At 47.9% G+C, this 27905-nt stretch overlaps 1 protein-coding gene and 1 long non-coding RNA gene across 6 annotated transcripts in view; one reads left to right on the top strand and one right to left on the bottom strand.

The window, feature by feature from the left end:
• LOC116628640 lies at positions 1 to 20604 on the top strand. Of its 2 annotated transcripts, none has more exons than XR_004298654.1 (3): positions 1 to 446; positions 10051 to 10191; positions 18473 to 20604. It is a non-coding gene; the product is annotated as an uncharacterized LOC116628640 (long non-coding RNA). The 2 variants fall into 2 exon arrangements; XR_004298653.1 differs by lacking the exon at positions 18473 to 20604 and adding an exon at positions 10614 to 12793.
• Positions 14908 to 27905, bottom strand: part of ZNF184 (zinc finger protein 184) — a 24722-nt gene continuing 11724 nt past the window's right edge. For 3 of the 4 annotated variants that reach the window (XM_032398994.1, XM_032398995.1, XM_032398996.1), the window contains exons 4-6: positions 21025 to 21151; positions 20611 to 20706; positions 14908 to 17568 (exon numbers count right to left, since the gene is read on the bottom strand). In XM_032398994.1, coding sequence (XP_032254885.1) covers positions 15614 to 17568; positions 20611 to 20706; positions 21025 to 21151 — 2178 coding nt within the window. In that variant the 3' untranslated portion in view covers positions 14908 to 15613. Of the gene's footprint in view, positions 17569 to 20610; positions 20733 to 21024; positions 24521 to 27905 lie in introns of those variants that run through there. The other variant, XM_032398997.1, reaches the window with a different exon arrangement.

Consider the following 27905-nt stretch of genomic DNA (forward strand, 5'->3'; position numbering starts at 1 on the left):
GCTCCCAGACTCCATCTCCCAGGAGTCTTAGCGACAAGCCCCGCCCGCACCGGAAACTGTGTGACGTCACCGCCCCAAGCTGCTGCGGGCGTGGGGTGGGCGGCAGCGCGCCGGGCGCTGGGGGTGCCCGTGGGCCCCGTCTGGGGCGGGGGCCGGCCGTGGGTGAGCTGCTGCCTTCTGGAACGAGCTGAGAAGTCGGGGTGAAGCCTTCGCCCCTGTTCGTTCCCTGCCTGCCGTCTGCTGATGCGCATCTCCCATGTGTGCACTGGGGGGCCCGCCGCCCTCCCCACGGCCCCCCCGAGAAGCGTGAGGACCGAGAAGCAGAAGTGCTTCTCCCGTCGGGCGGTGTAGTGAATGTGCTCTCGGCCTCTTTCCCCCAGGCCTGTTTGTATCTGCACGGGCTCGGTGTGGGACAGAGGCGTGTGTGTTTACACGGATGACAGCAGGTACGTGACGGTGTTTCCGTCTTCAGCCGCCCGCCCGACTTTCACACTGAGTCTCAGCGGTGCTCCAGAGACCTGCCTAGTCCCGGCCCTGTGTCCGCGTTCCTTTCAGGCTTTCTAAACACCAGTGTGGTTACTTTGTACCCTTAGCAGGTGCTTCGGTCACTTATTATCAAAACTTTATAAAATTAGTTTTATGAGTTGTGATAATGGCATTATGGTTATGTTTTAAAAGGAAGAAAAAGTCCTTTATGGGTTAGGAGATGCAACTCATATAATATCTGGGTCTTATTGAAAAATACTCCAGGAATAAATAAAAGTGGGGAATGTGGGGGCGATCACTAAACAAGATTGGCAAAATATTGATCAGTGTTGACGCTGAGTGAGGATACAGTGGAGTTCACTATACTATCCTGTGTCTGATTGAAGTTTTCTGTAATTTTTATGTGTACCAGCATTCCTCATGGAACAGTGAGGTCCACTAATTCCTTCCTGCCTCATGTTCAAGGCATCCCTTCACCACTGCCCAAATGAAGAATTTTTCCCTCCAGTCATCTCCGTGATGCTAGTGATTCCTTTTCCGGGGACCCATCTTGTTACTAGATTTTCCACAGTACCTCTGAGGCTAAAGTAAATCTCTGCTTTTCCCAGAACATGCCTTTTATCTTCATGCTCCCCCACTCTCTCTCTCCTCCTGGTCTCAGACATACGTGACCTTGGCATCTGGCTTACAGCCTTCTGCTCTATATCTTGGTCTCATTTCATTCTCAGTGACATCAGTGTGGCTCACAGGGTAAATGCTTGGTAAATATTTGTTGAATCTCCGTGTCCACATGGATGAATCATCCAGCAAACATTCTGCCTTTTCTCTGGAACCCGGGGGTCTTGGCAGGCAGGAATCCCCATGCCTTTGGCCAGTGTAGCATCTGCGCCTTGTGCTTTTCCTCTCCCACCGGTGAATCTAATCCTTCCCTTTTTAATTCTTGTTCCAAAAGTTTTCCTCCTCCTCTGCTTTTAAAAGGTGCCTGCCGTCTGCTCCCCACCCACCAGCTTCTGTCCTCCACACTTTGCACACCCACCACTTAGCTCCTCTCCATCCCAACTTCGTTGGAGATCCAATCCTTTATGTCTCCTTTATGACTTTGCTCTCACACTCTTCAGTTTTCAGTCTTCTTCTGGTGACTCATTTCATTATCACTTTAAACAAGTCTAATAGATCTCTTCTATTTAAAAACATCTTCATTAAACCCACATGCTACTCTAGCCACCAAGCTAATTCTCTCCTAATATTGCCAGATTTCTGTCCCTTTAGACTACCTGTTTCTTCAGCTCTACACCCTACCATCATCCGCGTGTTCCCAGCCCCTGAAATTTGACCTGTCCCCTTGAAGCTCAGCTACATCTGCTCACAGGGAAAGGAGAATTAAAACTACATGGGGCTATCATTTTCACCAATCAGATGCAAAAATTCCCAGATTTGACAGCATAGTTGTTGTCAAGGCTGTGGGGAAGAGTCAGTCTCAGAGGTCGCTGGTAGGAGGAGCAACCCCATGAAGGGCAGTGTGGCAATATCTAGCAGTTGCATATATCTGCACATATTTAAAATGACATATATACGAGGTGATTCATTGAATAATTTGTAATAGCAAAAAAAATTGATAAGAAGCTAAATGTCCTCCATCTATGGAATTGGTCGAATAAATTCTGCCTGTCCATACAATGAAATACTGTGCGTCTTGTGATGGTTAATTTTATGTGTCAACTTGGCTAGGCTCTGTGCTGAGTTGTTTGGCCAAACCCTAGGTGTTTCTGTGACGGTATTTTTGTAGATGTGATTATTGAGTAAAGTTGATAACCCTCCGTAACGTGGGTGGGCCTCATTCAATCAGTGGTAGGCCTTAAGACAAAAACTGAGGTTTCCCAGAGCAGAAGGAATTCTGCCTCAAGACCTTAACACGGAAAACTTGCCCGAGTTTCCAGCCTGCTGGCCTGCCCTAGGGATTTTGGACTTGTCAGCTCCCATGATTGCACGAGCCAGTTTTTTAAAATAAATCTCTATCTTTCTGTATCTAAATCTGTATGTCATCTATATGGATTCTGTTTCTCTGAAGAGAATGACACAACACTACAAAAAAAAAAAATCTCCAGAATATATTTTTGAGTGAAAAAAAGCCAGGTGAATAACATTCTCTGTGCCATATCCAGTGTTAAAGAAGAATTAAAACAGGAATATGAATTTATGTTTGCTTTTATCTGCACCAGAATCCTAGAAGGGTACACAAATTAATTAAAGTGGTTACTTGAAAGGGACTTCTAGACAGGTGCAGGACAGAGGTAGGAGTGACAAGTTTAATGTATTTTTTTATACTTTCGTGATTTTTGAGCCATGTGACTATTTTTACCTATTAAAAAACTTGCATTTTCTGTGGCTTTCAGGAGCTCCTACTTGCCACACACAGTCTTGCCTTGGAATGTCCTCATCTCGCTTCTCAGAGCTTTGACCCTCCTAGTACTCTGACTTGCTTTGTCTCTTTCTCTGACTCTTCTGTTCCTTGACTTTGGACATTCTCCAAAGTTCTGTGTTTAGCATCTTTCCTCTGGCTCTCTGCAGCCTAAACCATTAACTCTGAGGTCCCGGTCTGGAGCTCCACACACAGCCTTCCTCGTGAGCTTATGACCTACGTTTCCACCTGTTTCCTAGGTGTCTGCAGACCACGATTCTGTTGGTGCCACAAACTAATGTGTGTGAAAAGGAACCCATCATCTTCAACCCTGCTTGTTAGACTGGCGACCATGTCGAGTGGTATCCCCAGCCCTTCAGAGGGCATTTTGGTGGTCACAGTGACTGGGGAGTGTTACTTGGATTTAGCGGGCAGGAGTCGGTGATGATAAACATCCTAAAATGCTGTGGCAATCTGGCACAGCGGGAACTGTCCCCCTCAAATGCCAATAGGGTGACGACCTCACCTGCCAACCCGTTGTCTTGGTTCACACTATGGTTTCATCTGCAGCTCTTCTCTTTTCCTTACTCCTGCACTTGGCCCATCACCCAGCCCTGTTGAGCCCCCTTTTGCTGCAGTCTCTGGCTTAGTTCACATATGAGCTCTCAGCTACCACTTTGCGAAGGCTTCCTAAACTGGTCTCTGCCTCTGAGCTTCCATTTCCTGCTCTTCACATTTGCTGTCAGTTATCTTCCCCCAGAACATAGCTGATCGTGGTACTCTTGAGTAAGCATACACCCGAGACTGAAAGCCCACTTTGCCCGCTTTCTCTCCACTCCTGACCTGTGTGGGGCAAAGCATTCCTTTCCACCTCCTCTGTGCTCCCCTCTGGGGAAGGACAAAGGTGCTACTCAGGAGCTCCTAGATTCCCATGCGAAAAAAATCACCCTCCTGGGGCGCCTGGGTGGCTCAGTCGTTAAGCGTCTGCCTTCGGCTCAGGTCATGATCCCGGGGTCCTGGGATCGAGTCCTGCATTGGGCTCCCTGCTCAGTGGGGAGCCTGCTTCTCCTTCTCCCTGTGCGCCTCCCCGCCCACCCCCGGCTCGTGCTCTCTCTTGCAAATAAATAAAATTTTTTAAAAAATTATGGATCTTGAGATGGGGAGATGATCCCGAGTGTGAGGGTGGACCTCATAAGAGGGAGGCAAAGGAAGAGGAGGAGGCAGTGGGGACCGAGACTGGAGTGATACCACCATCTATAAGAGGCAAGGAATGATTTCTCCCGTGGAGCTTCCAGAAGGAGTGTGGCCCTGGCAGTACTTTGATTTTGGCCCAGTGACACTGATTTCAGACTTCTGGACGCCAGGAACATGAGAAGAAATGTGTTGTTTAAAGCCTCCAAGCTTGTGGTACTTCGTGCCAGCGGCCGTGGGAAGCAAACGCACTCTTCTGCCCTTGCCCTTTCAGGCTCGGGGGTGTGGGATGGCTCGGGGCCAGCGCCCCGCTGGCCTTGCTTGGTTTCCCGTCTTGGGGGAATTTTCTTCCATTAAACTGCTTGAGGGGGCCATCAGTTTCTCTCTGGGACTCTGCCTGGAGGTGCGGCAAAGAAAGTAAGGGAGCAGCCAAGAAGAGGCCCCCGAAAATCTCTTCCGTTACCAAGAGACCCACGTTTGTTTCTGGATCTCCTTGGGCAGTGATGGGGCCGTCAGCGCTCGGAGCTGTGAGTCCAGGTTTCGCTGGCCCTGGGCTCTTCTGCTCCGAACTGCCCTTCTCGGAGGTCTCGGTAACGATACAGTCTCTACTTCCTGGGTCTGGAGCCTGGATGCTTTCTTGCCGGTCCGGGACCGAGCTGAGTCAGGCCGTGGTGGGTTCCTCCACGGCTCAAGCACCTGGACGCCCATCTGAGGCGCAGGGTGTGACCAAGACAGTGTCTGGAACACAGGCCCCATCCCATTGTGAGGTCATTCTTTCCGTCCCCTCTCCACACCCCTTTACAGGGACAAATCCAGAGAGAGAGAAACTTCTCTGACCTTTCCCTTGCCGCATCAAACTATTTTTCCTGGGAACCCCTCTCTACCAGTAGCTGGAAAGAGATCTAGCACCACTGAAATTGAATAATTCCAGTTCACAGAGGAAAAAGTTAATGGATAGTTGTTTTGCTTCCCGTCCACACTAACTTGGTCTGCCATATTTCTGAAGCCTTTAGCAGCTGCCAGCGCTCTCGGCACTGACAGACTACAGAATGAAAGAACAGGGAGCCAAGGAATGATGCGTGCTCTAACAGTGTGTCTTGTTCCAACGCAGCGGACGGGCGTGATCTTAGTTTTACAGGACGTTTTTGTAGAAGAGCCAGAATTTTTGCAGCAGGCAGTTGGATTCCTAACACCTATGCATGAAGATCACCAGCTGAAACCCGAGCTGTGTTCGCGCAGGGACTCAGACGGAGGTGGTGGCGAGGACACGGGCACGGTGGATCGGATGTCAAGACTGATGACTCCACACAGGCACCAAGATGGTGTGAAAGTGAGACTTTCTGGGGAGAGCACAGCAAGCTCCCCACATGGTCAGAAAATAGTGTGGAGGGGTTCCTAACGTGGGGTTTTATGGTGGATGGGGGGACTGGATGAGAGTTCTCACATGTGAGCCAGGATTGTGTGGGTTGAACACCCTGCACGCCAGCATGCCCAAAGAAGAAGCACCAGGACTGGGCCAGACACCAGGCGAGGGGGAGGAGGGGGCAGCTTGAAAGCTGCCCAAAGCCAGGAATCGAAAATAGAAAGACCCGTAATTACAGGTGGTTTCTGCATGAAGTCGAGAACCTTACGGGAAAGAGTTCACGCTCAGGGAAGTGAGTGGCTGTGTATCAGACGTTCAGGACAGAGGTTCAGGAGCCGATTAAAGGGTGATTCTGAGTGCCACTTGCTCCTGGGGTTTATACCGCCCTCTCTGTCAGCCGCTTGGATTGTAGAGAGAAAACAGTAATAAAGATCAAGTCCAGCTTTTCAAAGAACTCTCTCCAAACATCTATTTCCTAGAAGGCGAGGGGACGTCTGTGCTCGTAGCGTGTGTTACAAAGGATCGGGGGGATGGAGAGGCGGTTTCTGGGGTGGAGGGAGAAGTGAAGGGAGCGGGGTCTTCTCCCTTTTACGACCTAGACCTGGAAACCGGGTCACTTCTGCTGAGTGCTGCCCAAGGAGGCAGTGACAGCCCCCGAGTTGGGGAGGTTGGGTGGGAGAATGGGCTTTCTGGAAGACTGTTTAGGACCGGAAATACTGCTAGGGCCATTTTTGGAAAATAGTGTTTCCAGCCGGGAAAGATCGGAGAGACGGAGCTTTCCAGTTGAGGGTAGACTGGCAGTCCTCTGGTACACCGAGGCAATGAATTTAATGAATTTAAAATCTTTAAATTTTTAAGATTTTTAAAATCTTTAGAAAAAAATAAGATTACTGTAAAATTTAAGCTGGGCAATCTTCATTATTCTAGCATACAAAAATGTTGAAAAAAATAATCAATTTGGGGACATAAAGATCATATAAGGTAGTTTCATCTTCTAATCGGTTATGAAAAAAAGACTAGACTCCGAAACCAAAAACTTCAGTGCAGCATTAGTACTCCCGTAGACCTCGATCATCGATTTGCTGAGAAACCATCCAGCGCGGTGCTTCTCCAGCTTTAAAGTATGTCAATCACTGAGGATCTTGTTACTGCTTCTCCGGCAGGCAGGGGAAAGGTTTTTCCCAGTTTACGCAATTGTAACTTTATAGTTAAATGCATTTTTTTTTTGTAAAATGGGTGAATTGATTTTTCAGCAAATTGGTCATACATTGATTTCTGTCTAATTCAATTATGACAAATTGATTTCAAATGAATTGGTCTGATTCCACAGGAGGGAAGGTTTGGTGAAAGGTGGAGAGAAGTGGCTCAGGCACCAAAAAGAATCAATTTTAGGAAGCCTTACAGTATGCATTTTATAATTCTGTAGCTCTCTGATGTATAGACAGGTTAAAAACCTGTAGTTCTATTGATGGTCAGGATATTTAACTTCAGGGCTAACTGGTAATGCTACTTTCTGTCCATTGCTTCATGATCATTACAGTATAGACATTCGTTTTAAAAGTATTGATCATTTGCTTTTTTTTTTTTTTTTCCAGTTGAGGGTAGACTGGCAGTCCTCTGGTACGCCGAGGCAATGAAGTTTGCCTTGATGTTGTGATTTAGATTTTCAAAAGTTTTGACAAGGAGCTTCATCAAAGGTTGTTATTATTATTTTTTAAGATTCATCTTGTGTAGGGCGCCTGGGTGGCTCAGTTGGTTGGGCGACTGCCTTCGGCTCAGGTCATGATCCTGGAGTCCCTGGATCGAGTCCCGCATCGGGCTCCCTGCTCGGCGGGGAGTCTGCTTCTCCCTCTGACCCTCCCCCCTCTCATGTGCTCTCTCTCTCTCTCATTCTGTCTCAAATAAATAAATAAAATCTTTAAAAAAAAAGATTCATCTTGTGTTTGGCAAGGAAGATGTCACAGAGATGGAACGCTGAGTACATAAAACTATGGTGGAGATTGAAAGAGGTGCGTGGCTATGCATTCTTGGCACTGGAAGAAACCCAGTGGACTCAACACTCGGAGGGTGGCCTTACCTTTGGTGACTTGCTGGTGGGCATTGTGAGGAGGTAGGAAAATAGGGACCTGGAAGCAAGCTGGAATAGAATTTGAATGCCCATTGCACCCTTACTATATGAGTGACAGAAAAGTTAGTTACCGTTCAAATTTCAGTTTTATCACCTGTAAAAGCAGGTAGAGCAACACAAACCTCCAAGGGTTGTCGTTTGAAAAAATGGGATAATGCATGTTAAGCGGCCTGGAATGCTGCTTTTTGATGAACAGTAATTATTATTGCTGTGGTCATTGTCCAGGGCCTGGTCCCCAGTGTTTGAGGCCAGGTGTGGCCGGAATATAGGAGTTTCTTCACACGGACCAGCGCGAATCAGACCCGTCATTTGAGGCTCCCGTAGAGCACAGGCCGCTACTTTGTTAGTTAACCGCGGGAACCGCGTCTGTCGGGAGGGCAGGCGAGTGATGCGCAAACCCCGCGCTCTCCGGGTGGGCAGATCTACAGCGCGGCCGGGTTGTCACCAGAAGTGAGGGTGCGGGAGAAGTGTGAGATTGTGCAGGGGGTCGGCTGTGGGGTTCAGAAGGTTTGGGGTCACGCTGAAGTCACTGATGCCGATCGCCCCACACTGTCCCGTCGGCCTCTGGCTCTCTAGGTCCCCCCAGCTCACCGACGTACCCTTCCTTCAGGGCCCCTGCCCCTCTCTCCTTCCTAGGGCCCATCCAGTTTCACTTCCTATTCTCTTCAGCCTGGAGGCTCGAATTTACCTAGGGACTTGGGTCGTGGGCACCTTGCCTCCAAAAAATAGGATCATTAGGATCAATACTGACCCCTCTCCTCCCTCGTAATGTATGTGCCCTACTTAACTTTCAGCCAGTGACCCAGTTATAAACACGAACTGAGTAGCCACCGTCTGAGGGGGTGGGCCCTCTCCCACTGCCTTCCTCCTTCCTCCTTCCGGTAAACAGAGCCTAGGCTCTGTGATCACTCTTTAGTCTTGATTCAAAATGTTCCCAGATTATCAGTCTGCTTTCTCATTTGCATTTGTCACAGTGAGAGAATTCACAAGAAGATGCATCAGACTCTGAAAACAGTTCTTCAGGTAATTCTGGCACTTCTTTTAGAGTATTTCCTTTGCCTTCTTGCTCTTCTTCCCTTGCATCTCTCTTACGTAAGCAGACTTAACTGGGCCTGGAGGTGAGGTAGGTGTCCTTGCTCCTCATCGCCACTTACAGGCCATCGTTTCCGCCTCGTCCCTAGACCCCCCCACCGCCGCCGCCAAGACATCCGCCATCAAACCAGACCACCCACCGCCCCTTCTTGAAGCCATCTACTGATCCCAAGTCACTGCTTCATCCCCTGAGATCATAGCGCCTGCCCCACTGTTCCCAGTAATATTCATGTAGTCAGTCCACCTAACGCCCGGGCTCTCGGGTCTCAGCTGCCTCTCCTCCAACCGTCTGCTCTTCTCTTTCTCTTAGACATCTCCACCCGGAGTCACACCCTGGACCTCGTGTCCTTACCAGTGAGTACACTCCTCACAACCTCCGTTGCAAGCAGCCCGCTTCCTGACTACCATCTCCTTCCTACCTTTTCAGCTTCCTCCCTCTAATACGATCTGTTTTCAGCCTCAACAAAACCTAAAACAGTAAGACCTGTGGGTTTTTCTTTGCTTCCCTCACTCCATTCCCCGCGTAAATGCCACAGGTCATTATTATAATCCACGTCTCTCAAGCAGCCTTGCTCTCTTAACCCTCTCTTGGGTCACACTGTCCTAGGAAAATCCTGGTTAAATCCAGTTTTCAGCTTATTCTATCCCTGCCCCCATGCAGCGGAACATCAAAGGAAGCTCAAAGATGGTGATGGGTCTCCTTGGAAATTCTCGGCCAGATTCCTCAAGGGGCCTGTCTGTCGCCCTCCAGCCCTGCGTTTCTTCCATTGGTCACTCCCCCGCGCTGTCCGAGGTCCCCGTTCACACCTTGTGTCCTCTCATTAAGCCTCTGACAGCTCATCACCCACTTCTCCGTCCCCGCTCATGACCTAATTCTGTGAAAAACCAGAAGAAATCGAAGGAGAACTTCCGCAGCCTTCCTCCACCAACCTACCTACAACCACAGCCAAATACTCTGCGCTCCCTCCTGTTTGTACAGCCATCCTGGTCACGCTCCTGTTTTAAAGTCAGCCCTCCCCCTTGTGCACTGAGCTCGCTGCGTCCTGCTCCCTTCGGGACTTCCCTTTATTTTCACTCCTCTCTGGGTCATCAGCTTTTCCCTCCCTACTCAGGCTCGGGAGCATTCAAATGTACTGTCGTAACTCCTAGTAATGGTCATCAGCTCGGCGCCTGGGGGGCTCAGTCGGTGAAGCGTCTGCCTCTGGCTCAGGTCATGATCGCAGGGTCCTGGGATCGAGCCCCATGTCGGGCTCTCTGCTCAGCGGGGGGCCTGCTTCTCCCCCTGCCCTTCCCCCCCACTCACTCTCGCTTGAAAAAATAAAATCTTAAAAAAAAGTCATCAACTCAATATACTCTTCTAGCAACTACCCCAATTTTCTTTTCTCATTCTAGCAAAACTCAAGTGCCCAGACTTGCTTTCTCCAGTTGTTTCCTTCCTACTCGTGTTCACCGCTCCAGCCAGGTTTTGGTTCCTGCGGTCCACCGACGCTGCTCTTCAGGTCGACACTGATCTCTTCCCTGCCAAATCTAAAGGTCAGTTCTCAGCTTTCATCGTTTGCAACCTCTCAGGAGACAGAGTCAATCATCTTCTCATCCTTAAACTCTCTTTTCATTGGGCTGCCAGTACACTCCACTCCCTGATTATCTCACTGCCTCACAGGCCGCCTCCCTTCTGCATGGACCCCCACCTCTGATTTCTAACAGCTGGGGTTCCTAAGGGCTCAGTCCTCTACCTTCTGCATGGATCCCCACGTCTGATTTCTAACAGCTGGGGTTCCTAAGGGCTCAGTCCTCTACCTTCTGCATGGATCCCCACCTCTGATTTCTAACAGCTGGGGTTCCTAAGGGCTCAGTCCTCTACCTTCTGCATGGATCCCCACCTCTGATTTCTAACAGCTGGGGTTTCTAAGGGCTCAGTCCTTGAAACTCTGGTTTATCTACACTCTCCTCCAAAGCCACACCATCCGCTCCCATGATTTTAAAGACACCCTGTGGACCCCCAGCGGTGGCCCTCTCCTTCCTACTGCAGCCTTGCGCATCCGGCAGCCGACGTGATGTCTGCACTTGGGTGTCTAAAGTATCCGAAGCAACACTTGGCCCAGGTAGCTAAAATAAAAACACCATGAAAACGGCAAGGACGCAGAGCGGTGGAAGCTCTCAACTGTGGGCGGTGGTTTGGCAGCATCTACTGAAGTCGGACGTACGTGTACGCGGACGCGATCACTTCACTGCCAGGTGTGCGCGGAACAGAGCCGGGCACATACGTGCACAAAAGACGTGCAGGGACGTCATCAGTGGCGTTGTTCCCAGCTGCTCGACGGGGAAACAATCCAAATGAGACACCTGTGGAGGAATGGAGTGCGACCTTCACAGCTCCTTGCGACAACAGGGACGAGTCCCGCAAGCCCAATCTGAGTTTAAAAAGCTAGTCACACGAGCCTGCCGTATGAGCGCAGGTCAGAAACCGGCGAAACTGTCTCCGGTGTTGGCACGCAGGACGGTGGTTCCCTGGGGGACGGAGACAGGTTGTGACTGGAAGGGGTAGAGGAGGGGTTACTGGGACGCCGGCAACGCGCTTCTTTCGGGACCTGAGTGGTATCGGACCGATGTGTTCTTTGTACACTTGTATTCTGTGGGGTTTCCCATGTTTAACAAGCTCCCAAACTGAATTCAGGTGCCTCACCCCTTCTGTGAACCTGCTCCCTCTTTGGTCGTCCTTTCTCCAGGACTCGGCAGCTGCTTTCTTCATGTTACTCAGGCCGCAGCCCTTAGAGCGGACGCAGGAAAGACGTTAGGGTTCGAGGCCGACGGCCAGCAAGGAGTGCCTGCGACGTCTTTGGTGCAAACAGGTGGTTTTAGTAAAGCACGGGGACAGGACCCGTGGGCGGAAAGAGCCGCGCTGGGGTTGTGAAGAGTGGCCCATTGTACACCCTCAAGTTGGGAGGCGTTCAGGGACAGCGTGAGTCTCTAGGGAATTTGGAAGCAAGGTTTCCAGGACCTCACGGGGGCCAGCTGTTGTTGGGGAAAGGTCATTTATTACCGTCTGATAGAACCTGAGTCACGAGGGCCTTCAGATGTCTATCGGTGGACCGTATGCTTGGGGGACGATTGCCAACACGTGTCTTGCGGGAGGATGGTAGAGATAGAGGAAGTTTCCAAAGGAATTTTTATATTTTAAAGTTGACTCACAGGATCCTGGGGGTCGGGCCAGGATTGCCTTTTGCCCTCAGCAGAGTATTAACATCCAGGCCGCTGAGCTCCCAGAGGAAGGTCTCTCTGCCTGTTTCTAGGACTTGTCAGTGGGCTGTAGGTAGTAAGGAAATTTAATTTTTCTTTTGCCTTTGCTTCCCACATCGGAGCCATTCTGGTTTCTTTCTCTCACACTCTCATGTCCAAACCATCAGCAAACCTGGTCTGTTTTTTCCGAGTAGCGCCTCAACCCAGCTACTTCCTACATTCACTGACACTTCTGTCTGGGTCACCTGGACCAACCGGGGTCGCATTCCACCCAGACCCCTGCATCTCCTCCCTCCACCGCAGCAAGCGACCCTCCTAAAACCTAAGTAAAATCCTGTCACTCCCCCGCTCAGCGGCCCCCGCTGACCTCCCATCTCATTGGGAATAAAACGCCCAGTCCTGACCAAGGCCAGGAAGGCCCCGCGTGAGCGGTTCCGCAGCTGCCTGACCCCGTCCCCACTCACCGAGCTCCAGCCGGTGTCCTCCAGCTGCCAAAGACGCTCGGTCTCAGGACCTTTGTGGCCACAGCCCTGCGCCTAGGAGGCTCTCCATCACCGACTTCCTTCATTCCTTCACCTCCTCCAGCCTGAGCTCGGCGGTCTCCTTAGAAAGGCATTTCCCAGCCATCCTACTTCCGCAGCCCCTGCTGGGATTTCTCACAAGCCATCCACGCTGTTCCAGTGTTAGTTCAAACACTTACCATCGCTTGGCATTCTACACATTTATTTATAATAAAATGTGAATTCTGTGGAAGCAGGGATTTGGTTTTGTCCCCATCCGACCCCCAAGCACTCTAAGGTTAGGTCGCTCATAGGCAGTGGCCGTGGTTGGATTATTTTTAATGAAAAAACCCCAATTTTTTTTTCGCTTTAAAGATTTCACTTTGAGAGAGCACAGCAGGGGTGGGGGCAGAGGGAGAGGGAGGAGCAGATTCCCTGCGGACCCCGGGGTCGTGACCTGAGCCCAAGGCAGCCGCTTCACCGACTGAGCCACCCAGGCGCCCCTGAAGACCCAAATGTTTAAGAATGACGAGGTTATTGGTATTTCCCCCTTTCCCCCAACAACGTATTTGACAAAAACGTGGTCAGGTGGCCCTTTATCTATGATCTGGTGGCAGATAAGGAAATTGCCAGTCTAGGACTGAGGGAAAAATGTGTGGTCTTTATATGCTCAGTCTTGGACGCTGAAACACCCAAAGAAACGACATTATGAAGTTCATAGAATTTTTTGTAAATGGTAGAGAATTTCTCATCTCATAAAGTATTGTCTGGTTTTATTGGTTATTTCTGAGACCCTTTTATTTTGGGGCAGCTTGTCAATAGATGGTACACCTCTAATGTAAACTGAACTCCTAGTTTTCAGGGCTGGGTATAAGTTCAAGGAAAAGGCTAGAACTTCTAAATTCCAGTTTTCCCCTTTAGATTTTAATTTTACTCCGCCGTCTAGTAGGACATAGTGGGATAGAGCATGTTATTATCCATACAGTTACGTTATAGATGTTTGTGGCATATAAGTGACACAATTAAGAAAAAAGGACTAAGAAACCACTCGAAGGAACTTCCTCTCTCGGCTCTTAAGATGGGGGGAGGGAGGAACATACATGGCGAGGGGGCAGCTCAGGTGGTGAACACCTTCACTCACCAGCGTGTAGGATTAGGGTGATGGGTCTGAGCAGAAGCGGCAGTTGCAAATCTGCTCCCCTGGGGACGTGGAATGTGTCCCGGGACAAATAGTAAAGAGGGTTTCTTGAGCTACTCAAAAAGAAGATACAGAAACCAAGGTCACGCCAACCTCTGGAGGCCCCTGCTTCTGCGTTCTGCAGGCCTGTATGATCGGGGAGAGATCTGGGCAGATGGGGGACAGGCAAGCAGAGGAAGTCAGTCGGGCAGTGACCACATGCTCCGCTGCTCTGGACCTGATGGCATCTGTGACGAGTGGAACAAAGTGGGATCTTTCAGGGTTGGTGACACATTTCCACATAAATTCTACTCCCTCATTTAGGAATCTGCACAAGGACAGGCGTCTTCGCATTCCAGACAGACTCTGGTGTTTTCCATTTGGGGATCTCCTTTGACACGAGGGGACCCTTCACGCAGGTACAGAAACTTCATTTCCTTGTCCTGTGGGAGGGGCTCCGATCCCACCCCAAGCTTACCCTGTATCCTGCCCGTTTCCACCTCCGAGGTGGGAGGACTGTAATTCCTACATGATGGAAGCCTTGAGAAATTATGAAACACCAAGGCGGCATTCCTTTACAGATGTTTCAAATTACAACAGAAAAAGGTCATGAGATTTAAAATAGCTACATTTTTCCTGAATTCGATCTGTTTTTCACTGTCTGGCACCTCCACTTAAGGAGGGGACAAGACTCCAGTGTAGGTCACTGGCATTTATTAAAGCCAAAAAGACTACATTGGTTTTTTTTTCACTTGTGAGAGTCTGCAGCGCCCACTCCCCCCAAACCTTGCTGTGGAAGAGTCTAGAACTTTGCTCTGCTACCCTCTGTTCTCAGAGCTCTCCATTCTCAAGGCCCGGCTGGGAAGTCGTTAGTTGCCCCGAAAAGAGCTACCTGGTAATTAGACTAGATCTGGAGGAAATCGAAGGGGCCTGCTTCTGGGCTCGGCCCATATGGATTTCTGGCTCGCACATTATCCTGACCGGAGCCACACACGGCCAGGGAGGTCGTTAACTGTCATCTGCCTTTGGCATCTGGGGCCAAGGAAAAGCAGGTAAGATGACCTTTACACAGCTGTTTAACTTCTGCACTTCGGTGAGGAAATAAATTAACCCTACCTCCCAGAGCGTGAGAACCCAACTTACGAAACAAGACGACAGTCGAAATTCTGTGTACAAGTTACGTGAGGCTTCTAGGAGGAGCCACCGGAAGCTGCCGACTAAGGAGCGGGTCATCTAATCCAGTTTTCTTTCTGGGCTGCACATTCGGAGTTTAAAAACATAGTGAAGCCTGTCCCCACCCACTAGGCCAGTTAAGTTAGTCTCCGAGGGTGGGGCCTTGGCAACAAATTTTATAAAGGTCCGGAAGTGACTGCACTCTTCAGTGAGGGTTAAATAACACTGGTTTAGCTACAGAGGATCTCTGTAGTTGTGATAAACTCCTAGAATGCTAAGACATACTAAAAGAAATAGGAACAGGAAGGTTTAATCCTTGCCCTGAGAAATAGGAACAGGAAGGTTTAATCCTTGCCCTGAAGGTTTAATCCCAGCCAGGATATCCTAATGAATTATTAATTTAAGAATGTTTTATAATTCTTTTTATTAGGAACCAGTTACTTAATCAACTTAAATGCATTAGAACAGGAGCATAATAGATCCCCCGTCTAGTTACTGAAGCACAAATGCTTTCTATTAGCAAAACATGCATAAATATACACACTCTAGATGCAACATAGCAAAATGCTGATGTATAGTAATCCTAATCAAGAATATATTGTGAATATACAAAACTGGAATATAAAACTCCAAACTCCTGAAACCCATCTACTCCAGATCCCTCATTCACAGAGCAAATTGAAGCTTAAAACAGTTCAATTTTCCAATGTCACCAAGTTGCTTAACAACATCATTGGATTCCTTCAGCCCTTTGTGTCCTTTCCACACCATAGTGGACGGTGAAAAGTAAAAATATTTTGAGCAGTTCGCTCACTTCACTCTGATTCCTCGGTACTTAACCGAAGGGCAAGGCGGACTTCCTGGAGAGTCATATGCCCGGGTGCAGTCTCTGATGTTTGTTGAGAGCAGAACGGTACCTGAAGGCTTTCCCACAGTCGTTACATCCAAAGGGTTTCTCCCCTGAATGAATCCTCTGGTGCTGGATGAGGTACGTGCTCTGGCTGAAAGTCTTCCTGCATTCGTGACAGTTGTAGGGTTTCTCCCCCGTGTGCGTGTTCTGATGTTCCGTCAGGTGGGTGCTCCGGCTGAAGGCCTTGTCACACTCGGTGCACTTGTATGGCTTCTCTCCGCTGTGGATGCGCTGGTGCTGAGTCAGGTGAGAGTTCTGGCTGAAAGCCTTCTCGCACTTGTTGCACTGGTAGGGCTTCTCCTCGGTGTGAGTCTTCTGATGCTGAGCGAGAGAGGAACAGTGCCGGAAGGCTTTGCCGCACTCGGCGCATTCGTAAGGCTTCGCGCCCGTGTGAATTCTCTTGTGCTGTGTGAGGTGGATGTTCTGGTTGAAGGCTCTCCCACACTCGTTACACTTGTACGGTCTCTCTCCAGTGTGTATTTTCCTGTGCTGGATGAGGGACGAGCCGTAACTGAAGGTTTTCCCACACTCGTGACACTGGTAGGGCTTCTCGCCAGTATGGATCCTCTCATGTTTGGCCAGAGATGAACTCCGAATAAAGGCTTTTCCACACTCCTTACACTCGTACGCCTTCTCCTGGGTGTGCGTCTTCTGATGCTGATTGAGGTTGGAGAGGTAACTGAAAGCCTTCCCGCACTCGGTGCACTCGAAGGGCTTCTCTCTGGTGTGGATCCTCCGGTGCTGAGTCAGGGAGGAACAGTAACTGAAGGCCTTGCCACACTCGGTGCATTTGTATGGTTTCTCTCCGGTGTGAATTTTCAGGTGCTGAGCGAGCGATGACCAGTAACTGAAGGATTTCCCGCACTCGGCACAGTCGTACGGTTTCTCCCCCGTGTGTGTTTTCTGGTGCTGAGTGAGGTTCGAGTGCTGACTGAAGGCCTTCCCACACTCGTTGCACTCGTACGGCTTCTCCCCAGTGTGGATCATGTGATGGCGGATAAACGTTGAGGGCCCGTTGAAGGCCTTCCCACATTCATTACATTTATAGGTTTTCTCGCCAGTATGAATTTTTTGATGCTGAGTGAGGTGTGTGCTCCTGGTAAAGGTTTTATCACATTCATCACATTTAAAAGGTTTTTCTCCTGTATGAATTTTCTGATGTTCCATAAAGTGGCCTCTCTGGCTAAAGGCTTTTCCGCACTCATTGCAAGTATATGGTTTCTCGCCAGTATGAATTCTCTGATGCTGAACAAGATGGGTCCTCTGACTAAAGGCTTTCCCACATTCATCACACTTATAGGGTTTTTCTCCGGTGTGAATTCTCTGATGTTGAGTAAGAGATGGACCCTCAATGAAGCCTTTTCCACACTGATCGCATTTATACGGTTTATCTCCAGTATGAATTCTTTGATGGTTTATAAGGTTTTCACTCCGGCTGAAGGCTTTTTCACATTCATTACATTTGTAGGGCTTTTCCCCAGTATGTGTTCTCTGATGGCGAATAAGAGCTGAACAATAACTAAAAGCTTTCCCACATTCGTTGCACTTACAAGATTTCTCTTTTTTAACTGGGTTTGTATTCTGTTTGGCGCTTGTTTTAGTAGAGGTCTCTTCTGGGGATTTTTCTTGTGTTATAAGGTTTGAACTCACACTGATGCGTTTCTCAGAGTCCTTAGTTGCAGGGCCTCTCTCCCACGTGGGCACTGTCTTCTCAGTGATTTTCGTTTCTCTGGCCAGCGTCTGCTGGTTGGCCTGATGCTTCTCTACACCGCTCCCACACCCCCCGCTTTCTACAGACTCAGAACTGCAAGGGTCGTCCCTTCTGTGCTTTTCCACTACTGCTTCCTGACGTGGCTGCTCCTCAGAGATGTTCGGCGCTCGGACTGAACTACTTTCTGGTCTTGTCTCGCAGTCTGAAAGAAAAAGAAAATGTCTCTATTCTCTAAATAGAAGGGAACAAATAACTGCTGTTGTGGGAAGGACCTAATGAAGCTAAAAATAAAGCCCTTAGGAAATCTCGAGGGTTTTCAAGTGTAGCCAATTATCTGGGGAGAAGGTTGGAAAGAGCGAAGGATAATGATAAATAAAATATGAAAGTGGCAAGAGAATGTCTCACTCAGTTTCATAGATAATCTCGAAGAACCAGGAAGGTAATAGTAAATTAGAAGCTGACCACAGAGATGGGAGATGGCCGAGAGCAGACACCAGCAGACGAAAGCAAGTCTGAACGGGGATTCCTTGCCAACGAGCAGCAAACAAAAATCTGGAACAAAGATTTCAAGTGAGGACAACGAGGGAAGACCTGGCTAATTGGGACCAGGGTCATTAGCTGGGCACACTGGGGGAACACTTACATCTCTGCCAGGAATGGGAAAGGTGCAGACGGAGGACAGACTTTAAGGGAGGAAGACAGCAAGTTCAACTCCAGGCATTCTGAGAATCAGGAAGAGAACTGAGGGACCTGACTGCAGTGGTGTTTGTGGGGCTGGAAGATGCCAAAAGTAGAACCACCCAGATGTTCAGATAGAGGAGAGGAGGGACTGGCACTAAAAAGGGAGCACAGGAGAGGAGAAACCACAGGAATGTCTTTGAGAAAAGAGGGCAGGGGAGACCCTCAAAGACAGGCTGACAGGCGGGATCAAACGTACTGCGGAAAGGAAGCAGAAGGACAGACAGGCAGGCGCGTAACCAGGGGGCGGAGTGTCGCTCAAGCCCAGGGAGGGGACAGCTACACGCAGCAGGGGAGTCAATGCCGGTAGATTCAGTAAAGAAACAAAGCTGCTTAATAACGCATTTCTGTGGTTCCGTTGGTGACAGGAGGGCCACGATCACCACCATCATCACTGCCAGCGTGCACCGGGAGGCAGAGACGCAGGACAGCCGGGTCCCCCCACCCATCCCGGGCGCCCTGGCTACGGGCGCGACGTCTGGAAGCCCAGGGCGAAGCCGAACAGCCGAGCTCCCCCAGCACGGACCCGAAGAGTCCGGGAATGGCCAGCTGTGCAGTACAAGAAATGGGTGTGTTTCCACTAACGGAGTAACACCAAGAAAGACCTATTTGTACAGCACTTGGCCGTGAAGAATACCTTCTGGAAGTATTCCACAGTGAGGAACACAGAGATCATGGGGTCTGAGGCTGTTAAAGGGGAAAAGGGTGTCCAGCCCAGACGGGCAGGAGAAGGCAACAAACGTTATCCACGTTGTCATGTCTTAGATCCGTGGCAAAGAATGAAGGACTGGAGAGAGTTCCAGAAGGCCACACTGAGCAGCACCATTCCTGCTGCAGAAAGGAATTCTCACTTTACTAAAGCAAAGCTGTGGGCCTCGACCACAACACTGCCACACTCCTGGGCACTGGGCCCGAGAGACACAGCTCGGGTCAGGGTTACTGGTCGGGATCCTGCGGGGGCCAGTGGAGACCTGGCCCAGAGGAGAGGGCATGAGGAGGGTAAGGAGAAGAATCCAGACAAGGCCCCGGACCAGCAGCCACCTCACTGTGGGTACTCCTACAACTCCCAATTACCCGCATGTGTCTGTAAAGCTGTCCATTGTTCTTACAGAGATAAAAAGAGCCAAATCCACAGTTGAGAGTGAGTCCGCTCTGGATGCTGAAGAGCGCAGGGCAGGGGCTAGCGGCCAGCTTACCAAGACTACCATCATGTCTCATTCCAGTAATAAGAAGTCAACCAAGGAACGGGGCCAAATATTTCAAGTGTCTGTCTTCTGCCTACTGAGCGGATCCCTGGGACCATCTACGTTATCTACGCAACAGGAGGCATCTAGTGTTATTTTTACCTAAATGAATCTCTCTTTGGTAATGACTAAAGCGTTTTGTGAAAAGTCTAGGATTTTTCAGTACACAGTTAAATATTTTAAAATTACCTTCTATCTGCTCAAGTTGGGATTTTTAAAAACTTTAATTTGTAATAAAACCTGACAACTTTTTTCCAAAAGTTAAGCATGACTTAATAAAGCTCTTAATTTTTCTAAAAAATCATTTTTCTAAACTGTGTTCTGAGAAACCGTCTTCTAAGAGGAAGATTTTGAAGGTGCAGTATGAAAAGGCTTCACGGTTGGGATGGTGGGGGAGGGAGAATGTTACATGCTATGCAACCCTACTGGAAATTCATACTGCCCAATTACATATTTAAGAAATCTGAGTGGTCTTTCAGTAAGAAACCTGCTAAAATTTTGATGACCCAGCACTTCTCAAATTTGAACATGGAGTACTTTTTTTTCTCCCCATAAAAAGAACCCCTGCTCCCACCTCACTGACTTTAGAGATCTATCCCTCACCTAGCATGACTAAGTCTGTATATTTTTTCAGGGTCAGATCTTTGAAGCTCCTCTCCGTGCACTTTGGGAATTCATGGTCTACAAGAAAGTTATTCACAATTTCAGGGATAGTCTTAGATTAAGTTGTAGGGTCAGAAGCTTAAGGAACAGGTGATAAAAAATGAAGACTGCAGGTATGGAACTGACTTTTGTAGAGTTTGGCTGAGAAAGCAAGGTGACAGATTGGATGGTGGCCAAAAGGAGGAACAGAGTTGAGTAAAGCATTTGGAAATTTAGGGTACTATTTCTGTTTGAAAGTACTAGTCATCGAGCCTGGAGATCCAAAACAAACAAGTGGTAAGGGCTGAAAAGTGAGGTGATAATTAAGAGACCAGGGTCCCAAAGGAGGTGGGAAAATATGGAATCCAGAGTCCAGGTCAAGAGGCTGCCTTCAGAAAAAAAGCAGGAAGGATACCGCCTCTGAAAGGAGTATCCCAAAACAGAATATATGTTGAGACCATTAGTGTTCTGACAAAGCCCCAAGAGTCCAGATGGATTCTCCTTTCTCCACGGGAGACGGTAAAGAGAAGCAAATACATCTGTATTTCAGACATAAGATCCTCTTACCAGGCTGATGGTTAGAGTTAATGATACTCACCGGGCAGGTATCCATCACTTACCTCCCGAAGCACCTACTGGGATGCCAGGCTCCATGATCCATGGCTCCGTCCCTTGCTCTAACTGGGAAATCACATCAGGTTTGGAAACTTGGAGTCCTGCTCACGGGGGGAAAAAAAGGTGCCTGATTACAGTAGGAGGAAAGTCCTACATGAGACAAATCCTAGAGCAGTGAATAGCACATAAAGCCTCGATGTTACAAATTCCCAGACACGGTATAATTTGGGAACCAATGTGGGCTCAGAGAAGTTACTAGTTTGTACTTCTACTTGCTAGGAGAGTAGAAACCTTTTCAAAGCCTTTCAAAATGTCGGAATCTTAGGTTCCTTAACTTCATTAAAGGCAAAAACTCACCTAAGCATAAGAGACCCCTCCTCCTCCACACCCTGAGATACGAACTCAGAAATCATCCTTACCTATGGAGACCAGGTGTGTGTAATTTTCCAGTGTCACATCCCTGAACAAATCTCTCTGGACAGGATCCAGCTGTTTCCATTCTTCCTGGGTAAAATCCACTATCACATCCTTGAAGGTCACGGATTCCTGAAATACCAAACAGATTTGTCCTTAGCCTTATAGCCTTCACCTGGGAAAGGGGTGAAGTTTACGGTATGGACAGAAGGAAGGCGAGATGGCTACGGGGCTCTCCGAGAAATGACTTTGATGTTTCTTCTTCGTGAAATGAATATAAAAACAGTACCTCATTCATAGGGTTACTGTGAGAAATTAATAAGAAATGTTCAACATGAAATGCTTCATTTAGGGCCGGGCATACAACTGGTGCTAAGTCCGTGTTGTAGTTCATCATCATCATCATCTCTGTGTTCTAAGATACACGAAGTATTAACAGTATACCTACCAATATCAATAAGACGTCTTACCTACAATGTGTAACAATAACCAAAAATAGTTTTGAAAGAATTCAGGGAGGAGACTTGCCCCACCGCATTTCAAAATATACCCAAGAGATAAGGTAAAAGAGAGTGGCCTAGTATGGAATAAAACTCAGTGAAACAGACCCAGGATTATAAGAACTGAATAGGATTAAGCAACTTTCAAATTAGTTAAAATAAGCTGATTAGTCACTAAATAGTGTCATAACAAATGACTGTCTATTTGAGAAAAAAATTAAGGTGAGTTTCTTACTTTCACGGCACACGTGAAAATTTCTGTTGGAGTAGAATTTTAAAGAAAAAGCAAAAACAGAATAAAGGGGTTTATAAGCTTGAAATATAGAAAGCAAAAAATCCTAAGACAAAGAGACTGACAGATATAACCACATAAGAACGTAGAACTTCTAAAATAAACCATAAACAAAAGGCAATATTCTGAATTTCCATAAATAGTAAAAGAGATGAACCCACAACAATTACAACAAAAAAGCCAACAACCCAAACAAGCAATTCACCCACGACAGTGTCAAATGAGCCACGAGAGAATGCTCCACGGAAAACACGGAGCGGCGAGGCCCAGGAGCGCGCGTGGGCCGCGTGGCAGGAACGGAGCCTCGCTCGGTCCACCCAGGGGCAGTCTGACAGGACAGGATCCATCAAAACTTTAAATGCACCTGTCATCCAGTCCAGTTTGCTGCTGGGAGGACTCTTGTGCAGAAGCACCTGGGAGTGCAAAGACACAGCACCAGCCCCTGCCACACTCCGGAGGTGACAAGCAAACGGAAATGTCCGTTAGTAGGATCGCGGCTGAAGAATGTATGGCGCATCCATACTGAAGTGCTTTCTGTGGACATTTTAAAATGAAGTCTCTCTCTATGCACTGATTAGGAAATACGTGTGATGTTAAGAATGGTATATGTGGCGTGATCCTGTTATTTTTATAAAAAGGAAGGTTTATATGTAAATGACAGAGAACACCTGGAAGAGGACATCACCGAGTCTCATCGGTGGGAGCCGGAGGTGGTACGGGGCGCGTCCTACTACTTATTCTTTAGTCTGGATTTGAAACTGGGTGAGTTCATTTTGTTTTAAAGTTGGGAAGTCACCTCGTGAGATTTGTTTCTAACAAGAGCAAGTGGACTAGCTCTGCTGGTGTCAAGGCCACCCCACTGAGATCTGGAACAACGGTCCCCGTATCTGAACAGCAGCGGGACAGAACAGTGACCCTGAGAGAAGGGGGACCCCGACATGACCCCAAGCCCCTGGGCACCCCGCCAGGAGGCACCCCAGCCTGCAGAGCAGGGAGGCAGGGCCCCTCAAGAACAGCGGTCGGACGGCGCCGAGGACACGAAGGTGACAGCTCGGGACCGCGGATGCGGGAGTTCATCAATCTGGTGGGAGCACGGCAGCCTCCACGGGAAACAGGAAGTCACGCAGGACAGAACCCAGCGTGACGACAGACACGCAGACCGTTCCAGCACCTTCCGCAGCAGGCAGGTGCACCCAGGAGGAAGGAGCAGCCGCAAGTCTGGTCTGTTCGATCCTTACCAACCAACAGGGAGAAGTGGATCCACGCTTCCGAGCCTTACGCTCTCAAAACTAAGGCTTACGTCGTCACGGGCCGCGGGTGTCACGGGGCGCCTGGAGGGTGACGTCCCCGACTGTCCGCACTGTTTCAAGCACACACGAAGACCTCCCGCACAGACGCTGCCTCGTCTGGGGTCTGCCCCACAGCTGCCCGACAGCAGGTGCCTGCGGGAGGGGTCAGCTCCTTCTAAGAATTCTGGACCCCAAGGCTCAAGCAGGCTTCCCGGGGAGAGACATTCTCACAGCCAGAAACAAAGGGCCTCCGTGCGACCCTCACAGAGGGAGGACTCGGAAGCCTGCACCAGATTTCTCTGGATTCCTCTTGCGAGGATCTTTTTCCTTCTGATCCTGTTTCGTGTCCTTTGTAGTAATCATCTTTAGCCCTAAGTCATGCCACTTGGCTGAGGCATTCTAGCAAATCACTGAGGTACACGGTGGTCATGGGGCCCCTGAGAAATAGTCCCAGAGTGAGGCTGGGCTAGATCTGCCCTAATAAAGCTTATGGTATGAATAAAGGGTAATAAATTCAAAGAAAACAACCTCAAAAGGATCAAGCTGTGGTCAAGATAAGATTAACAAGATTGGATCCACACTCCTGCATGAAATAACCAAAAAATTCCAGATAAAACAAAGGAAACAAGGTTTCCAAGACAACGAGTTTCCTACAACCAAGAACCGCGATCCCTAAGAATCAGTAAACCAGTGAGGTGAGTCACACAACGGCCCCGGCAACTGCCTTGAGTTTCCAGGCCAGGGTGCAGACAGGGGGCACCCGGAGGCTGCCCAGCAGACTCCCCGAACTGAGAGAGAATGCTTAGACTTCGGGGAAATCGGGGACTCGAGGTCACGGGACAGAGTACTGCAGATGAAAGCTGCACAAGGGAAGAAGCAACGAGAACTGCAGAGGTTCCCACTTGAGTACTCAGTGAAGTGCCCATCAGGGCGTGGGTGTGATGAGACCACCGAGGCAGGGGAACAATCACCCAGAAGGATTCAAGGGAGCAGTACCGGTGCTCAAAAAGGACTGGAAACAGAGTTTCTGTTCCCATCAAACTGGCAAATCTCACATTCGTCAGACGCTGGGTACAACACTCAGGAAGGCGGGGCCCCCACGGTGGGACCAGGCGGCCTACACTACACTGTTCTGCTTCACCTGACACATCTGAGAAGCCAGATCTGACACAAACACAGTTTCAAGTAACTTAATCCCAGGATAAGGCTCAACACAAAAGCATGCAAAACCCAATGAAGTAAAATTTACAGTGTCTGCCATTCAATCAAAGATTATCAGGTCTACAGAGAAGCAGGAAAATACAACCTATAATGAGGAAAAAAAATAATCCATTAAAGCCAACCCAGAACTAACAGGCTAAAATTAACAGATGAGAACATTAAAAATTATGACTGCATTCCATATGTTCAAAAAGTTAATAGAGGGGCGCCTGGGTGGCTCAGTTGCCTCGGCTCAGGTCATGGTCCCAGGGTCCTGGGATCGAGCCCCGCATCGGGCTCCCTGCTCTGCGGGAAGCCTGCTTCTCCCTCTCCCACTCCCCCTGCTTGTGTTCCCTCTCTCACTGTGTCTCTCTCTGTCAAATAAATAAATAAAATCTTTAAAAAAAAAAAAGTTTAATAGAGACATGGAAGACATTTTTTAAAAAGACCTTAATGGAATATTTAGAGCTAAAAGTGAGAATGTTTGGAGATGAAAAGCATACTGAATAGTCTTCATGGCACAAAAGGCATTGAAGAAGAAAAAAGTAAATTCAAAGACAACAAAACAGAAAATATCAAAAGTAAAACAGACAGGAGACAAGAATTTATAAAAAGAGATGGCAGGGCGCCTGGGTGGCTCGGTCGTTGAGTGACTGCCTTCAGCTCAGGTCATGATCCCGGGGTCCTGGGATCGAGTCCCGCATTGGGCTCCCCGCTCAGCAGTGAGTCTGCTTCTCCCTCTGACCCTACCCCCTCTTGGGCTCTCTCTCTCTCTCAAATAAATAAAATCTTTAAAAAAAAAAAAAAAAAAGAGAGAGAGAGAGAGAGAGATGGCCCAGGGACTGCAGGTGGCCCAGTATGTGTGCAACGGGAGTCCCTGAAAACAAAACGAGGGGAGAGGAGCAGAAAAAACATCTGAAGAAATAATAGCTCATTATTTTCTGAACTTGATGAAGGTTCAGAGGTCTAAGAAACTCAATAAACTGCAAGCATATGAGACACAAATCTACACTGAGGCACATCTTAATCAAGTAACTCAAACCCAGTGTTAGAGAAAATCTTACAAAACATCCAGAGAAAAAAACACATAAATGTAAAGGAACAAAGATAAAAAAACGACAGCAGCTTTTTTGTTGGAAGCAATGCAAACAAGAAGAAAACATATACTAAAAAGAAGAAAAACTGTCAAATGAGAATTGAAACACAATGGCAAAATAAAGACTTCTTCGGACATAAAAACTGGAAAGAATTCATGAACAGCTAACTGCACTGTGGAAATCTTAAGGAAGCCCTTCATGCAGAAGAAAAAATGATACCAGATGAGAATAAGGATCTACAACCAACGTTTCTCAACCTTATTGTTGAATGATTTTGGACCAAATCATTCTTTTAAATCATTGTGGGGAGAGGATCACTGGCATCAACCCGCTGGGAGCCAGGAGCCCGTCCCAGCAAGTCCTAACAGCCAAAATGTCTCCTAACACTGCCAAACGTCCCGGGGTCAAATCACCCCTAATTATCACTCACTGATAGACATCATAAAGATGAAAAACACCAGCAATAGTAACTATGTGGATATAATTTTTCTTACTATTTACATCTGATAATTGCTTAAACAAAAATAACAAGTATTGTGGGGTTGACAACACGTGTACAAGGAAAGCATGTGCCAACAACGACATTAAACGCTGGGAGGAGAGAAGTGGAAGAACATTACTGCAAGGTTCTTCTGTTCACGAAGGGGAGTATCACTTGAAAGTAAGTGGCGATAAATACGTATACCTTAAGCAACATATGACAAAGGGATGGGGCGCCTGGGTGGCTCAGTCAGTTAAGCGTCTGCGTTCGGCTCAGGTCATGATCCCGGGGTCCCAGGATCCCAGGGTCTCCCTCTGCCTCTGCACCCCCCTCATGCTTGCTCTCTCTCTCCAGTGCTCTCTCAAATAAATAAATCTTTAAAAAAGAAAATTAAAAAAGAAAATAATAAAGGGTTATGGCTAATAAGCTAATGTAAGAAAATAAACTGGAATCCTAAGCAATATTCAGTTTCCAAAAGAAGGTAAGAATGGAGGAAAAAGGGAACAAAGGCAATATGAACAGAAAAAAAAAAAAGCTGGATGACAGACTTAATCACATCAACAATCACATTAAATGGAAATGTCACATTAAATAATTGGTCTAAACACCCCAATTAAAAGGCAGATTGCCAGACTGGACTGAAATAAGCAAAACCCAATGAACTACTTATTACCTGTAAGTAAATATGAAGACACAAGTAAATTAAGAGCAAAAGGATGAACGAAGATACACCACGCTGACACTAATCAAATATCAAAGTAGCTTCAAGGCCAACAACAGAAAGTTCATTTCTCAATGATAAGGAAGGTCACTTGATGAAGAGGACCTAACAGTCCCAGATGTTTATGCACCGAGTGGCAGCTTCAAAATACATGAAGGAAAAACTGACAGAGCTGCAAGAACACACAAATCTACATAATGAGGGCCCCAAATTAATATCCCTATCACATTTGATAAAACAAGTAGACAAAATCAATAAGGATATAAAGCATTTGAACAACGCTCAACCGACTTGCCCTAACTGACCTCTGCGTGTGCGGAATACGGGCCCCTCCCAAAGACGGCCACGTCCGGATCCTCCAAACTATGAAATTATCGAAAACAAGAGGCACTGCCCATGAGATCATGTTGAGGACTTTAAGATGGGGAAGTTATCCCGGATTACGGGGGTGGGCCCAATGTCACCAAGAGTCCTTATAAGAAGGTCACAGAGCAGGCGATGTGAAGAAAGATTTAAGGATGCCACACCGATGGCTCTGAGGATGGAGGATCGGGACACAAGCCAAAGAATCCAGGCCGCCTCCAGAAACTGGAAGGTGAGGGGACAGATTCTCCCACAGCCTTCGGAGGACTGCAGACCGGCTAGCTCATTTTGGACTTCTGACCTCTGTGACTGTAAGACAGTAAATGTGTTGTTTTCAGTCATTAAGCTTGTAAAAGGAAACTAATCCATTCTTAGAATCCTCTACCCAACAAAAGCAAAATATACATTCTTTTCAAGTGCTCACTGCTCATCTACCAAGGGAGACCAAATCAGGGCAAAAGAAGTCTCAAATTCAGAGTCAAGTCATACAAAGTATGTTCTCTGACTGGATGTATTCACGATCTTGATTGTGGTGATGATTTCATGGGTGCATATGTATGTCAAAACTTATCGAGCTATACACTTTAAATACATGTAGTTTATTATCACATTATACATTAATAAAAAATAAAGTGATACCAGAAGTACTTGAGCTCAAAATGGGAAGAACTGGGATCATTTCTTTGATAAGATGATTACATTGTGGGACAGGAAGTAGGGGGAAAAGTCTAAGAAAAAGCCTGATTAAGGGAGGGCTTGAGGTAAATTATACCTGGTGGAACAATGGTTACCGTTTTTGTCTAAATTCTCAGTTACTGGTTTTCCTAAAATAGTATCCTGTCCCTTTCTTCCTCAAAAACCATTAACGGGGGGGTGGGAGGGATGGGGTGGCTGGGTGATGGACATTGGGGAGGGTATGTGCTATGGTGAGTGCTGTGAATTG

Source organism: Phoca vitulina, unplaced genomic scaffold (genome assembly GCF_004348235.1).
Source record: "Phoca vitulina isolate PV1807 unplaced genomic scaffold, GSC_HSeal_1.0 scaffold125, whole genome shotgun sequence".
NCBI lineage: Eukaryota > Metazoa > Chordata > Mammalia > Carnivora > Phocidae > Phoca > Phoca vitulina.